Below are 17,350 nucleotides of genomic sequence, written 5' to 3' on the forward strand. Positions count from 1 at the left end.
TGACAAGATATGACTGAGTCTGAACTTATCTTTTAACTCTTTCCTATAAATATCTTTGAGGTACAAAATGGTTTTGTCTCACCGACATTCATAGGCGTAGGAGACTCATTTGATTTAAGGGGGGGGGGGGGGGGCTGTAACGACTTGCCCGAAAAATAATTCAGTAGGTGCCAGTGGCGGAGCTAGGGGTATTGGTCAGGGGGGAGAGACACTATCTAAGCGGAACGCCACCACAGGTTGGCGCGGAGCGTACAGAATTTTTTTTGAGTAAAGATACTCCCTAGATCGCCGGAAATGACCCTTTCCAGGCCTTGCTTATTTGCAGATAAACGAAGAATACATAGGTGTCATCGCCATTTGTCAGAAAATTGCACCAACAAAATGTGACAAATGTCAATAGGTATTTGAGAGCGCAATAAAAAAGTCAATAATCGCGAATAAGTAAAAACGTGGTGAAAAGCTGAAAAGGGCGCCAGCAGTCACCATTTGAGTCCGTCAGGGGGTCATCCGCCCCCTCTGACTGTATGGACGCTCCGCCACTGGTAGGTGCCCGAAAAATTCTCAGCATATTGCCCAAATTTTCACCAAAAAACTTGAAAAACACACTGCAAATTATTATTATTCTTTCAGTAGGTGCCCGAAAAAATTTTCAGCATATATATTGCCCGAAGTTTCACCCAAAAATTTGAAAACCATTGCAAATTATTATTCTTTCAATAGATGCCCGAAAAATTCTCAGCATATTGCCGAAGTTTCACCCCCCAAAAAATGAAAAACACACTGCAACTTATTCTTCTTCCAGTAGGTGCCCGAAAAATTCTCAGAATATTGCCCGAATTTTCACCAAAAAATATGGTTGGGGGCTGCAGCCCCCCCCCCCCCCCCCCCGCCTCCTACGCCTATGCCGACATTCCGAATATTCCGAAATACTATGGTTTGAAAAGATTCGTAAGCAGACAATAATATTTACAGCATGTAATAACGACAGTGGTAGTTTATGTTACGTGCACCCCTAGGTGTTAGGAGTGAATCTGCGACTAAATCGAGGGATACATGTGCATGCTAACTTCATGTTATAGGGAAATTCCCCCGTGACTTCGATCACGGTCAGTATCAACAACAACATCATAACATTCATCATTAGCCCGAACAAGTTAACAACACGTTTTTATTTCATTGGATTGAGTTCATTGTGATCTCATGCCTAGCATTAGTTTTTGCACTGTGTTTAATGAAATTGTAGCGAAGCTAGCTCGTTTTGCTTCTCGCTGAACAAGCTTAATTGTAGACATATAGGCCAAGTCTAACCTAACTGTTGTAAGGCTAGGCTAGCAGCCTACATACGCTGTATCAACTATCATTGATATGGGCTAGGTCGAATAACAGCTTTATCTAGTACAGTACTTAGGTTATATGTGGCCGAGGTACATGAAATGGAGACTTTCCTGAAGAACAGTCTTGGTTGCCAATATGTGAAGAAGATCGGAAGTGCTGGTGGGGGTTGTATCAGTGATGGCTGTAGTTACGAGACGGACAATTATGGTAGAGTATTTGTCAAAAGTAATACAAACACTGAGGTAAGTGCTGTTATTATTAAGTTATGTTTACTAATATTTTGACTTCCAACGCAATAACCTGCATGCTAAATGTAGCCCAGTCAGGTTGGGGGGTTGTTTGCAATGCATTGACTCGTAGATAGTGGAGGGAGCAGAATTAAACTTGTGGTATAAAGATAAGCCACATAAAATGTTTGAAGTGCATTGAACCCACACTCCTATCACCTCCTATTTTCTAGTCGGACCTGTTGATGGCCGGCCTTTAAATGAATGGGACCATTTTGCTAATTTAGCTTACTGATACATTCTTTACCCCTTAACTTGGATTTAACCTTAGAGTTACCTTTCAGGATAAGTCAAACACTCACCGGTTTACTAAGCATAGTATATATAACAACTTACGTTATCAAAAGTTGGTCTGAGTATTAGTTTGCCCTGGTGTCTATGTTTTCTCTGTCATCCTAGCATTTCTGATAGATAACATGCAATTTTCTTTGTAACATAAATTTACAAAAATCTGCTTAATGCTTGAGATATGTCTAACATGACATGATAACTAGGTTAAACCAGTTCAGTTAGCTTATATTCTAAAGTACAATGTTTGTGATTGGGAGATGCACCCAGTAGTCATTTTTACAGAGCACAAATCCTAGTACTAGAGATAAAAATAAGTGTATATTGAAAGCCTTGATAATTATCTTGTTGTGTTTCTTTTTCACTTTGCAGTTTAACTCAAATTTGTACTAGGTACATGTGCTTAGAGCTTAAAGCTATACACCACTGATATCAGCCCAGAAGTATTAAAGAAGCCAACAAAAAAAGAGAAAAAAATATATATACAAAAAAGAAAGGAAAATAAACATCTCTGCAGTGGCAAAAATGTGAGGCTCACAATTGGGAGTCCTTCGCCCCCCTTTTTTTGTAGCTTCTTAAGATACAGTACTGAGCACAGTGAAGTGTGTGCAGAGTGTAGGAGGATTTGTCTTAACCTGTTTGATTCTCTGTTTCATAAAAGGCAAGGCAGATGTTTGATGGTGAGGAAGCAAGTCTTAAAGCCCTTACAGAGACAAACACTGTCAGAGTTCCAAACCCTTTGAGAGTTTGCTCTCATCCTGATGGATCTGGTGCTGTCTTTATCATGGAACATTTGGACCTGAAATCTTTGAGGAGCCATTCAGGCAAACTTGGAGAGCAGCTGGCCAGGTAGGTCTTACTTTGGCCGACTCAAGATATCAGTCTTTTGTTTGGTTAGGGGGATGGGGGTGGGAGGCGAGCATAGGGGAGGGTGATAGGTGAGGAAAGGTGCAACAGTGTCAGAGTTATGCACATAAATCAAAACTTATTACTGGTTCGATTCCATCTTAACTGCTAAAATGGGGTTCAATTTACGGAAGGATATCAAAATTCTCCTGCCCTCCCCTACACCCACCCACTTATCATCCCCCCTGCCAAGATAATTAAACCTCTTCTACTAAGTGAAGGACAGCCTAATGGGAAGTTTAGTTCTATGGTTTCATTTACAGTGAACTACAACTTTCACCTTTATATTAGTTGTTCTGTTTTTCTTGATTGTACTATTGGATTTTATAATCCAAACTGATGTACTTTCTGACATTTAAAAGATCTTTGTGAGGAGGAGGGGGTGGGTTGTTATCCAGACTTAACTGAGGGCAGTGTTTGACTTATTGATTCTACATTTGGCTGCAAACTTTTATGTGCAGTAGTTGTTACCGGTGGAATTAAATATTGTTAGTATTAAACAACAGCTGGAAGTGATCATCAAATTTGAGAGCCAAAACTAAATTGTGCATGGAGTCCTGAATTTAATATGCATAGCAAAATGCTAGATTTCTAATAAAATGCAAAAACCTATATAACTTTTTTAAATACATAACCACTTTTCTTTCAGTATTTTTTATATGATAACTAAAGTCACAAATTTCCAGACGTTACAAAGAAGTCAATGAACAAATTATATCCGTGTATCGTAAGGACACTGGTCTAAGATGAGTAAACCAGACTTATGAAGAGTGTTAAGAGTATTAGCTCAGTGGTTACACCGGTGCCTTTCAATCATAAGGTCCAGAGTTCAAGTCACTCCAAGATTAATTATGTTGTCCAGTTACAGATTTGTTGACAATTTACAATTCATAATCATGGACATTAAATATGAATCTAAGGGACTGACTTTGGTCAACTTGCGGCATTGATAAGCCAATGATGGCTTCACAAGTTCCTGCTTGCAGGAGGATCTAAGATACATGTCATATATGAGAGTGGATACCAGCATTCTTTCATTTATCAAGACTTTCCTCTACTTGCTTTAAAACGTTATGTTTATTTTCAGGTTACATTTACATAACAACAGCCTTAAACAAAAGGAAGAAAAAGAAGAATCAAGGGTCGGAGGTCAGTTTGATGACAATACAGGAACGAGAAAGGAAAATTGCGCTGTTTCCGACTTTGGGTTTCCTGTGACAACATGTTGTGGGTACTTACCTCAGGATAACAGCTGGTCTTCCAGTTGGGTGGTGAGAATTTGATCCATTTTAATTTCTTGAAATGTTTTCCCAAAATGTTTTGTAGACTTTGATGATGTTCCTTTGGCCAGGAAATCCTTCAAAAAAATTGAACGGAAAAGGCGATTTCAGAGCATAGAAATTTTTGAAAAGAACAAGAGAATTTTTGGGGAGGTTTATAATTGTTTAGAAGTCATGAAATAGTTAGGAATTAATGTAAAAAGTGATGAAAAATTGTTTATTTCTTGTTTTATAAAACTTGTTTATCAGTCATGAAATAGGTAGGAATTTATGTAATTTTATGAAGTAAAGAGAAACTAAAAGAACTCTCTTTAATTTCAAACGGACAATATATATAATTTTAATATATAATTTTGGCTGAATTTTGTTTCCCTTTTTTTCAGCCTTCATTTATATTCAGCAACTAAAATTTTTTTTTTTTTGACCGAAAGATTCACTTCTCAAATTACCACTCTGTATAATTATGCCATCTTGTGATTTTTTATCCATTGAATGGATCTTAATTATATAGAAGTTGGTGTTTAAATTTAAACACAATGAAAGTGGCAGATTTGGTAGCTTAAGTACAGACCTTGAGGTTACAAAGAGCTGTGGATCGATAATCACAAATTAAGAAAGGATTGTGGACAATATGAAGTTCAGTCTCATAATGTGTTATGACACAAGTACACATTAATGTGGGGCAAAACTGCAACATTCATTTATGTGAGTAGATAGTATGATACCTATGGCAACCTAAAATGCTGCTTCAATATGTTGGTTAGTTTGCTGTTTGAAATATAGTTTTCATTACCATTGTCAGGTTTTTTCATATTTCCCAGTTATAAACAGTATTAATGGCAGTTTTAATGATGGGAGGGATGCATGGTTAGACACGATGCACCTTTGCATAAATTCCAATACTTACAGTTTTTGGATAACATGTACTAGTGTTGAGCGAAACAAACGTCTCCGCACTTTGGGTGGTAGAATGAGAAGGGAGGGCATTGACCAGAAGGGTCCAGACATAGAGGGCGCACAGTGTTAAAAGGTTACCAGTTCATTCTAGGCACAATAGAACGTGAGAATCCTGAGGTTGTGATGAGACAGGTCAGCGAGGAGCGAAGTAAATAATAAAAGTACAATCAAACTCCACTGCATGTCCACTTTATATATATATGACTGTCACTATTAAAATGGTCTATCTCCCACCAAATGAAAAACTGTTAGCTAGAAATGGGGGCGGGGGGGGGGGGGTGCATGGCTGGCTCATTACAAAATGACCTGTTAGGATGTGTCACTGCTGTGTTTACAGGAACAGTGCATGTTGTCTAACATAGCAGACAACATATATACAGCGCTTACTACATAAGGCATGCATTTTGTTGCATTGCATTATTGTATTGGGATTGCAGAAGGTACACAAAAATATCATGATTTCACCAGGTGACCTTTCACCTTGATTTGCTGCTTATATGCACAAGGAAGATGCATTCAAGATTTAAAATGATGAATAACGGTTGGTCTATTTCAGAATTTCCTGACCAGATGACCCAATCAAATTGCACCGCTGCTTATTAACTTGATGAATATGCATAACAAAGGTCCAGAATTCTTTGTACAGATCTGTAGTAGCATGAATGGTTTAACTGAAGACTTGGATTTCTTAACTTTTTTGGCTTTCAGAATTTTTACACTAATCAGAAGCTAGGACAACAAATGGACATGGTTGAGAAAAAATGCGGTGACAGAGAAGCACGTGAACTTTGGCCTCAACTCCAGAGACAGATTCCGCATTTATTCGAAGGAGTGGAGGTCGTTCCTGCCCTCCTTCATGGTGATCTCTGGGGTGGCAATGTAGGAGAGCTAGAAACAGAGCCAGGTAACTAATTAACACCCTTTTACAATATGAGGTTTTATTATAATTAGTCCTTTCATGATATGAACTTCTTGTGTCAATTTTGGGATAGCATTCAGCCGTTTTCATGAGCCTCTGCTTTAAAGTTGCAAGACAACTCTCTTTATACCTAATTACTACCTCATGACTGTGCTAGGCCTAGGTTACATAAAATAATGGGATATATATCAAAATGGCAATGAAATAGTTTTCCATTTAATATTCTTTCATGTTGATTTAGCTGTGTCAATTTTATTCTTCATGTTCATGTTTTAAGGGTTTTGTCATTTTGTTGTCATTGTAAAGCGCTCTTGAACATGCTTAAGCATGAAAAGAGCGCTATATAAATTTGGTAAAATAAAAATAATAATTTAGCTATTATTATGAGTAATGCAAAGTTCCCTTCTGACATCTTAAAAATTTACATCCATGAGACTCTAAATTCATTCAATCCTTGACGGATATACATCATCTGTGGCATTTGCTCTTCAAAGTGGTGCAACAAACATGGCTGAGGATGGGTAGGGGATAGTTACCCACAGACCCCCTTTACTAAGCTCATAATTGCCCCCTCTGATGTTATCTCTACCCCTACTTTAACTGAAGAAGTAAAAGTTAATACCTGTTAAAGTAAGCCATATTTTTTACACATAATTTACATCCTCTAAATACCTAATTTTTAATATATATGCCTTGAACTCCAAATGTGAACATAACTGGTTGTTTTGAAGAAAAGTTGCACAAAGACGGAGCCTATGTTCATGAAAAGCCAAAGTTCAGTTATGTCCATGAACTCATCCTTCTCTCTGTTATAGTCTAGTTATATCACATGATCAACTGCTCATGTTACATCATCGGAGCCACAATGCATATGTGCATTCTGGTTATATCACATGATCAGTACTACCACAGCCAATGTGCATGAAAAGCCAACAGTTATGTCCATGAACTCATCCTTCTCTCTGTTATAGTCTAGTTATATCACATGATCAACTGCTCATGTTACATCATCGAAACCACAATGCATATTTGCATTCTGGTTATATCACATGATCAGGACTACTGCAGCGGTGTGATTATGACACTGGTTTTCCTACAGCGGAATCCCAAAGAAACTGATACCAAACTTGATCATTATTCCTAAAGGCAAATAAGCTTTCCTGGATCTACCCAGAGATTGAATCATGGACGAATTCTAAACCCAGCGATTGTGACCCAAGAGTCACTGGTTCGAATCCTGTTCTAGTCATAAATTTCTTTGTTCTTTCCCATTGCTGGTAATTTCCCAGTCAGTTTTCCATTATTCATTTTAATACTTTTAAATACATTTTAATACATTTTAAATAATACTAGGAGTGGTAGCTCAATGGTTAACGCCAGTGCCTTTCAATCATACGGTCCCGAGTTCGAGTCACTCCAAGATTAATGTATGTCGTCCAGTTACAGAGTTGTTTACAATTGACATTTCTTAATCATAGACGTTAAATATGAATTTAAGAGACTGACTTCCGTCAGCTTGCGGCTTTGATAAGTCAATGAGGCTTCTTCGCGAGTTCCTGCTTGCAGGAGGATCTAAAAATACAAAATACAATTTAATACTTTATGTGTAATTTACATGAAAAAACCCAAAAGCTGTATTTCTCTTGATGTACCTTCCCTGCCTCTTTCTGGGTTTTAACAAACAAACCGGGGGTGAGATCCCTGGTTACAAGGTACTGTATGCAAGGTACTGTGGCTTGCGACCCCCACCCCACCCCCTCAGTCAAGAAATGGCTATTTTGGGATCACCATTAACTATGGGCTTGATAGATCGGTCGATAGAGTGCCGGGCTTGTGACCCAGAGGTCACCAGATTGAAGCCTATTCTTTAGCGATAAATTTCTTAGGTCTTTTCCATTGATTTGAGAAACTTTTCAGATATCTGTCCTTTTATTGCAGTGATATTTGATCCAACCTGTTTCTACGGACACTCTGAATATGAGTTTGGCATCACTACCATGTTCGGAGGATTTTCCAGTTCGTTCTTCTCCTCGTATCACAAACTCATCCCCAAGGCAGCTGGCTTTGAAGAGCGACAACAGTTGTACCAGTTATTTCATTACTTAAATCATTGGTGAGTAATGAATAATCTTGAAAGGTTTCTTTAAAAGATGTGTAGACGGTTCAGAGCGTCTGATGTTTCTACTCATGGAATCATTTCTTTACATTCTCCCTCCCCCCTCCCCCTCCCCTCCCCCCTTCCTCCTCCCCTTCCTCCTCCCCTCCCCTCTCCCCCTCCCCCATCCCTTCCCCCAGAATGTTATCTTAACAGTCAGTTTTTGGTTGCTTATGTTTAAAGTTAGAATAGGTATCTTGTCCATGTGTAAGTTGATTGTAACTCGCAGATCGCTGCAGTTTACAATTTTTGAAGACAAAGACTTCTATGGATGGGCTTTGTTTTAAGATCAGATTATATTTGGGCCATATTGGCAGTTCGCAAGCTGACTTTTCGGAATTCTTCCATAATTCTTGTTGAAAGAATCCCCGAAATTTGGACTGTTTGGACTGCAATATTGTTCTAATTACAATTGATTCTATGCTTATCAGTACTGGAAGAGATGATATAAGGTGCACAGCGGGATATGCATTGATTATTTTGAGTTTGTAATGTAAGTCATAGCAGTGCATGAATTCAGTACAAATTAATGTTACGATGGACTAATAATACGGAGGAAGATGTGTTTTAAGTTAGTACACTGCAGCGGTTCATCAGGTGTTATTGTATATATCATAAGTCATACAGTGAAGTAGGTGTTAAGACTGGGAAGTGAGAGAAAGGAGAGATAGACCAAAGATGAACTAAGACAATAGGACAAATTGGGACAACCTGAAAACCACACCACCCCCACAATCCCCCATGCATACTTCACGGGACATCTGAAGGTGTGCTCGGTTCTCAACATTTTGTTTCCAAAAATCCAAACACCCACCCCGCCCCTCCTTCGGATTGAGGTTCTAAATATGCCACTTTTCTCGCCTCCTTACACCCCTCCTTCCTTACAACCCCTCCTCCCTTTCACCCCCTCCTCCCTAACACCCCTTCTCCCTTACACCCCTCCTCCCTTACACCCCTCCTATGGATTTATATTCGTATTTGACAAAATCTTATTTTCTTTATGCTTGTTTCAGGAATCATTTTGGATCAGGTTACAGAAGCTCCTCTTTATCTATTATGAGAAAGTTGATCAAGTGATTCTACTGGGAAGATGAATTTACAAGAAATATGAAAGAGATGCCTTTAAAAACAAATAAGAAAGACAACACGAAATGAGAAGATTGGACTCAAAGGCTTGCCATTAAACTTGACCATACGAAAGTGCTACTGGAGTGTGTGTGTGTTCACTCGACTTGAACAAAGGAAGTCCTCAGATGTCATTTCAAAGGAATCACCACATCCTCAGAAGAATTCCAATTTTAAAGTGTATTGTTAAAGTTAGGGTATTTGAATCTGAACAATGGAGGAAACCAATAAAGTCCTCAGCCTTCTGAATGTAAAACACACTGATGCTGTGGAAGAGGGGAGGTAATAAAGATAATTTATAAAAAGAACCCTTTTTGTAATATTGGCAAAAGTACTCTTTGTTCTTAAGTGCCGAATTGGTAATTTTCAAACATGCTTGTTGTTGGAAGGAAAACGTACGTTCAAATACATAATCACAAAGAAATTAATTGTACGGATCAATTTGGCCAGAAATTTTCATGTAATTTTGTGGTTTGTCTCCTCAAATCGAAAGACTGAATGCCCACTACCTCTCGAAGTCTTGGCTCCCTCATCCTGCCCCTCACCCCCCCCCCCCCCCCCGCCGATTCATTTCTCCTCTGTCATTCCATTATACTGTTTTCTTTAAGAATACCAACCACGTTACCTGGAAGTGGATTTATCTCAAAGGAAGGAAAACTGAGTTTTATTCTGTATATTCTACTTTCTTGTTTTGGAGATATAACATATAAAAATAATATAATATATAAAAAATATAGATATTAACCCATCCTAATATCTGATGCAGTTTTGTGGTATATTGCATGATCTGACATCCCTTGGTACAGAGCTATTTTTAGAATTCACAGGAAAGGAGGGGGCGGGTTGGGTGGGGGAATGGTTGTAAGGCAATTTTGACCATGTGATCATATTGTACAATTTTCCACAAAAACAGCAAAATCGGGTAGAAATATAACAGTGAGAAACTTTGACCTACATTGGCATATAAATCAGAATGATTCATTTCCCCCGCGAGGACGTGGGAGTAAAGACCATCACCAATGTTAAATCTTACTTTATTCTTACTGCTAGAGTGTACGATATACATTCTTCCTCTCATGGTGGTAGCCACCACGAGCGATGAAGGGTACTCGGCGCAAGAACCCTCCCCCCCCCCCCCCAAATGGGCAATCTTCTATAACTGCTATTTTTGCGGTGGTTTAAATATGCTGGACTTCATTTAATTTGAACAAGATTACGACCAGCACAACGCACTGCAGCCAGTATATACGCAGAATTGTAGTAATAAGCATGCGCGTCCTTCACCTATTATCATACATTGCCCTCGCTTACATGCTTATCACTTTTTAGGTCAGTCAGTACGGCAGGCACATTCGTTTGATATCCGGGACTAGTGTTACTTATAAAACGAGGAATTAGCCAGACAATGAAAATCAAATTACGTAACAGAAAGAAAGGCTAACGAAGCCCGAGTGACCTCACTGAACCATCTTAATGATATTACTTAAAACAAAATACCTCAAACTATCTAAGCGTAGCGCCACCATCAGTTGGCGCGAAGCATAGAAGAAAGTTTTGGCCGAAAATGCCTCCCAGATCGCTGGAAATGTCACTGCCCAGGCCTTGCAAGTTGCATCTAAGCATTTTCTATTTTGAAATTACCAGCGATATCATAAAAACATACAAAACAAATATGCTCAAGGGGGGGGGGGGGGGCGGTCGCCCCCTTGCCCACCTGGCTACGCGCCTGGAACGAAGTACGGAAAGGAAACCTGAAACTTAAGGAGGCACACATCTCTTGAACCTTTCTTCAGTTTAACTATCAACACTCCAGATTTTCTTCAAATTTCTCAACGCATTATACGGTATGTCAATGATTTGCGTGATGTGTTAGCATTGCTAAGACTATATACTATACGATTCTCTTTAAATTTATTGCTTTTATAGGCCGGACTACTTGAAAAAGTTGGTTTGGATGACTAAATGGAATTTTATGAAAGGTTATAACCCGAAAAATGAAGTAGGCGATTGTATATACATACATAGCAGGTCACTGCATGACCACGGGAAGCTGAAAGGTTATGGAGGAGCGATAAGGATACAACCATGCAGGATTTGAAAAGAAAGGGGGGGGGGGAGATTGGGGCCATGAGGTTGTTGACGCCGACTTCCATGCGGATGGGGGTATCTTCTCCAGAAGAAAATAAAATCGTAGACGTAGAATGAGGTATTCTGGACGCATATTTAACATAAAGGTCTATTATTAGGTGAAAACATTAGGTTGTGCGAATAACTACTTTGAATTATTTCTCGGGTTGAAAAAAACCAAGGGAAATCGGGGGGGGGGGGATGGTGAACGCCTCACACCCCTGGGTCCGCGACTGATAGCCATTGCAGCTTTAAGATATAATTACAGGGCTCCTCCCCTCCCCCACCTCTTAATACGTACTTGCTTACATTTGACATTGTCACGTGATACAATGATTCATCCTCAAACTCAAACAGATCTTTCGAAGTTCAATTCGATCATATACCGTATCAGTGTTTGCTTAACAAACAAATATTTGTTTACTTGAAATGTCTTTTAAAAATTCTCAACCTCTATCAGATAATTCGGAGATAATTTGAATGGAGTTTATCTTGAATTTGTAAAACGTTTGGTAAACACCAGCGAACATTTGTGTAACGGCAAATATAGGGAACCGAAATAACTTAATGACATTCACATTGCTATATATATACAGTTTATTGTTTAGCATTTATTCTATAGTCACTTACAGTGGATATCTTATAGGTAATATCTTTTTCGTATACATAACCGTCCAACATAACATCGTACATAACGCTACACCAAAGCAAAACGAGTTTACCAATCATATCTGGTTTACATGTATCTTTGGTTTACAGTTTCGGGGGGGGGGGGGGTAAAAAGGAGCGGAGAGGGGCCGTTACCTTGAGCAAATACCAACGTGTTGATTGTCGTTGTCTTTCGTATTGGTTTGAACTTTGAACCCATTTAACCTTCTCATGAAACCTTCAAAAGTTCCCATCAGGTGCACGCACTGGCGGATCCAAGGGGGGGGGGGGGGCCAAGGGGGCCATGGCCCCCCAAAGGTGAGCCAAAAAGTGTTTCCGAACATCCGCTAAATCATATGATTGGAAATTAAAAAAATCGAGAGGAATAGCAGTGGTAGACTAGTCTAAACCTTTTCGTTTTCTGGTTTAAAATTAAATGCAGAGCTCCCAACTGACCCGCAATTCGCGGAAATTAGACCCGCATTCTAACACCCAAACCCGCTGATCCGCACAAGCGTCCGAAAAAACCGCATTGTAATTGTCAAGTATACATAAAAAATTTGCATCAATTTTTGACTTAGCAACCATCATTTCTTTAGCATTTAGCATAATAGGGTATAAAACCTCCTTTACAGCATCATTTGAACCTCAAATTAGCCTATATTTCTTTTCATTGGGGCGAGCAGCGAACATTTTCATGCCACGGGAAAGAATGAATTATCACCTACTATTCAATTTATTGATGTTAAACACAAAAAAATGCATATTTCTCAGAAAATTTTGGGTGACAAAAGCCTTTCTAAGTGCCACCTTTTCAAGTTACATGTAGGCATCACCAGGATTCCCAAAAAAAATCAAAAGGGGAGGGGGACACCCCCTCCCCTTATACCCCTCCCCCAGGACGGCGATTCGTGGCATGGACCAGCATTTGCCTTCTCAAGAGTTGGGAGCTATGTAAATGTATGCATGGGCGGCGATCCTCGGGGGGGGGGGGGGAGGGGGATATATCCCCATGAAAATGGGTGGAGGGGATGTAATACACCATATCCCCCCCCCCGACCAAATGCCAGGGATAAGAATATTTTCATGCCTACATTTATGCATCATCGTGAATGTACGGCTCTTTTTTAGCTTCATTTCTCGCCTACTATAAACGCAGTGCGATCTTTTCAAATAAACCGTCTTTATCTTTATCACGGTATTGATATAGTACATATATACACCTGGGAAACATTTTTTTAGAAGTAAATTAACATCACCATTGTACACTTTTGTCGCACCAAATTGCATCTGAGGGCATTCAGCAATAGAAAATTTTCCAAATGCCACTTTGGCCCCTCCCAAACAAAGGCCCTGGATCCGCCAGTGGGTGCACGTACACCCATTAGTCTAACTAGCGAATCAATATTATCATTAAAGCGGGGCTAAATACTATTTTACGCCAAAACATTAAATATTCAGTCTCACGTATACTTCAAGTTGTCCGCTTTACAAAACCCTTCGAATAATTAGCCGTAACCACATCCCAACTTGATAGATTTGGAAAAGAGAAACGAAAATTTGTCTAAGCTGCCTCTTGGTTCCATTCAAAGATGACTTAAGGCACAAAACGTAATTTTAATAAACACACTTCTATCAGTCCAGGTCGTATTCCTATATCACTTTTAATTTTTGGAGAAAATGACCCTTTAAACAGCCGATCGGTCCATTAGTTAAAGTGACTGGACGTTAAAGTCTACCACACATAGGCCTACAATGAGGTCAGTTCTTCAGACTTAAATTAATGGGAAACAAACATGTCCTCAAATCCACAATTTACTACAACTTTTTCAAAGACGAATGGAATTGAGTGTCATCCAATGGTTCTCTGTTGTGTATATAAAGTTAAAAGAACATGTTTTGGTTGAGTTATTAACATTCATAAAACAATGGATTAAAATGAATATTCAGAGATGTTCTGAGTAGCGGACGTCATAATCATATTAACGTTAAAGGAGCATATTTAAAAGAAATATCTTGAATACCGGAGTAGTAACAGAAACGTTACTAACGCTAAAAATGTCTTCCATCTTGGACCATTATATATCGAGATTAATTCTGCTAAGTCATCCTGTAACGGTAACTCGCACCGCGTGATTGTGGGAATTTCAACACAAGACCTAAACGCGATCGTTTCTCTGACTTCGAGAAATAGGAGTGTCCTCTTCTGAACGGAACTTTTCAAAATCAGATGCATAGGGCTAAGCTTATTTATGTTATTCAACAACGTATGTGTTTTGATTTTGTATGGTTTCGGTTTTAACCCTCTCTTTCTTTGATTTGATTTGTTTCGTTTAGTATTATTTGCATTTGTTAAACGCCTTTCATTACTCCTTTGTGATGTTGCCGTTTTACATATCTTTTTAATAATAATAATAATAATAATAATAATAATAATAATAATAATAATAATAATAATAATAATAATAATAATAATAATAATAATAATAATAATAATAATAATAATAATAATAATAATAATAATAATAATAATAATAATAATAATAATAATAATAATAATAATAATAATAATAATAATAATAATAATAATAATAATAATAATAATAATAATAATAATAATAATAATAATAATAATAATAATAATAATAATAATAATAATAATAATAATAATAATAATAATAATAATAATAATAATAATAATAATGATGACGATGGTGACGATGCTGACGACGACGATGATGATGATGTTGATGCCGATCATGATGATGACGATGGTGATGATGATGATGATGACGATCATGACGATGATGATGACGACGATGACGATGATGACGATCGTGATGATGATGACGACGACGATGATGACGATCGTGATGATGATGACGACGACGATGACGATGACGACGACGACGAACATGATGATGATGACGATGATGACGATGATGATCATGATGATCATGATGATGATGACGATCATGACGATGACGACGACGACGATGATGACGACGACGACGACGATCGTGATGATGATGACGACGACGATGACGATGACGACAACGACGAACATGATGATGATGACGATGGTGATGACGATTTCAACAATTTGTAGTGACAACCAGTGGGCAGGACACTTTATTATCTAACTGAGGGAGACATTTCATTTCTCTTAATGATAAGAATGTACAAAAACAAAACTCTTTCATAAGTGTCAAAACATAACGTCATTCGATGTGCACTACTATCATGTGATTAACTGTTACCTACCCCTAGAAAGAAAGCTGTGGGAAACTGATATCATAGTACACAGCCCCCCACACCATACGTTTATATCCGTTGGGTTAAGTGTGTGATAACCGGCCCAGGTATCTACTTGTTGGACAAACAGGCCCAGTTATCTACTTGTTGGACACTCTGTCGTGACTGAAAAATATTTGAACAATTTTACTACTATAATAAAACCAGGGGCAGTTGCTTAATGAGATGATATAGAGGTAGTCCACAAGATGCAATAAACCTGTCGATCATAATTGTGAAAATAATCTGTGTTAAACAAGAGAATGGGATAGCAGCAAGGTCGGGCTATACCATACATCCTTAAAACTCATTGGAAATACTGAAAATGTGTAAATACTGGTCGAAAGAAGGTCTCAACCAAACTTCTTGGGTTTCCCGAAAACAAAATTGTGATGTACTCAAAGCCGAAGCCACAGTGAATTAATCAGGTCACACATCCCCCGTTAGGGGAACATTCCCATGACGTAAGAGGAGGGCGGGGGAGGGGGGGGGGTCCTCTGAGGTATAATCGTGGAGGTCAAATGGTGCCTTCTGGAACACATTTAAGCTAATAATTAAATCTTTACTAATGTCTACACGAAATTTGGGTTTCGGATTGAAATGGAGGTGGGGGGGGGGGGGGTTGTACACTCCCTCTGTACTCACCGCCCTGGCAAAGACAAGACTATAGAAAGGGTCAGAACAGTAAGATAAATTGATAACTTTTATACACACTGTACTATATTAAATACATTTGAAATCAAACATTCAGCTCACTTTGTCCTATTCTTGACACGTATTGGCTATATTATCATTCATCTTTGACTTTCAAAAGTTCTCAACTTTTAAGAGGCTAAAGGGCAATGTTTGATTCCACATAAAACAAACGCAACTATGACTGGCACTTTGTGTCATTTTTTTTTTCTATCAGCTATAATGAATCGCCTCGGGTTTGTTTTGGTTTGTCGGTGCAACATGCTTAATAGTTTTGTTATGTTATTTATTGACAGTATATCAACACATGCACATCTGTGATTGAATGTTGACCAACAAATGATAGTTTGGGATCGTGTTAAAGAGACACAGAAACAATTTCGTAAAATCAACTTGTTTTTGTAAGTTGGGTTACAAATATTGTTAACTTGTATCCCAACAGGGTATGTTTTACGTCAAATAAATTAACGACTTAAAAATGCTGCAATGCGAAGAGAAGCTTTAATTGGACATTTTCGAGCCTGAAATTATTTCTTCTGTATTTATTTGATATAAAACACGATTTTTTTGCATATTCTCTCCATATTTATTAATAAACAAAACCTACAAAGGTGTTTCGAACCAGGTAATAGGGAACAATATATTGACTTGGGTCAAAGGTTACGATAAGTTACGACAATTGCGACAATTACGTCACGCCACAATCCGTTTCAAAGTTCACACAACTCTTGCTAAGAAATGCCTTAGTTTTAATACAAGCAAATCAAGATTAGCAACCATAAAAGAGTTTATATTGACCGTTATAGTTTATGTGTGGTCATTCCGAAACGGCTTTCAATATAAAAGAAATAACAAATAAATAAAAAAACGAATATATTCCCCGTGAACCCGTTGTAGATGTTTAAGAGAAACTTACATAAAATCTAAACATGGTGAGTTTGAAAACGTATCGAAAATGTGACAATATTTAATATTTTAAAGTGGTTACCAAAACTAATGGAAGACCTATGATCATTTTACATTATTCTTAATACAAAATTCGAAGAAACGACGCAAAACTGATACTTACAAGAGATATGACATTAGTTCAAATTATCTTTAAGGAAATAATTTGCTTATATGTTTAAAAAGTGCTTCATCTTTTTATGTAAGAGTAGAGAGGGGGGGGGGGGGGGCGGCGCAGACTTTAAATTTCTGTAATAAGGGCAGATTTGATTATTTAGATTGTCTTTGAAAGGAATCAGCTTGCATTCAAGCATAAAACTTTCTCAGTATTTTGAAAGAAAGAACAAAAGTTTAAAAAAATAAAGTAAAAAAAAAAAAAAAGTGGGCGTGT

General features: G+C 38.1%; 1 protein-coding gene and 1 long non-coding RNA gene across 3 annotated transcripts in view; one reads left to right on the forward strand and one right to left on the reverse strand.

The window, feature by feature from the left end:
- The first annotated feature begins 1,072 nt into the window (after positions 1-1,072).
- LOC139975727 (ketosamine-3-kinase-like) lies at positions 1,073-9,697 on the forward strand. Its single transcript, XM_071983840.1, has 6 exons — positions 1,073-1,577; positions 2,572-2,759; positions 3,904-4,087; positions 5,762-5,957; positions 7,911-8,085; positions 9,141-9,697. Exons 1-6 carry the CDS (start codon positions 1,434-1,436, stop codon positions 9,202-9,204), a joined length of 951 nt encoding a protein of 316 aa, XP_071839941.1. The 5' UTR covers positions 1,073-1,433; the 3' UTR covers positions 9,205-9,697.
- Positions 4,046-17,350, reverse strand: part of LOC139975732 (uncharacterized) — a 156,905-nt gene continuing 143,600 nt past the window's right edge. For both annotated transcript variants that reach the window (XR_011795870.1, XR_011795869.1), the window contains exon 3: positions 4,046-4,173. This is a non-coding gene — a long non-coding RNA (uncharacterized lncRNA). The remainder of the gene's footprint in view (positions 4,174-17,350) is intronic.

Source organism: Apostichopus japonicus, chromosome 11 (genome assembly GCF_037975245.1).
Source record: "Apostichopus japonicus isolate 1M-3 chromosome 11, ASM3797524v1, whole genome shotgun sequence".
NCBI classification, from domain to species: Eukaryota; Metazoa; Echinodermata; class Holothuroidea; order Aspidochirotida; family Stichopodidae; genus Apostichopus; species Apostichopus japonicus.

Excerpts from the sequence above, each read along its gene's own strand:
- LOC139975727 (XM_071983840.1), top strand. The coding sequence starts at position 1,434 with ATGGAGACTTTCCTGAAGAACAGTCTTGGTTGCCAATATGTGAAGAAG. Across the intron at positions 1,578-2,571 it reads AAAGTAATACAAACACTGAG|GCAAGGCAGATGTTTGATGG; the intron begins GTAAGTGCTGTT and ends GTTTCATAAAAG. Across the intron at positions 8,086-9,140 it reads TTTCATTACTTAAATCATTG|GAATCATTTTGGATCAGGTT; the intron begins GTGAGTAATGAA and ends TGCTTGTTTCAG.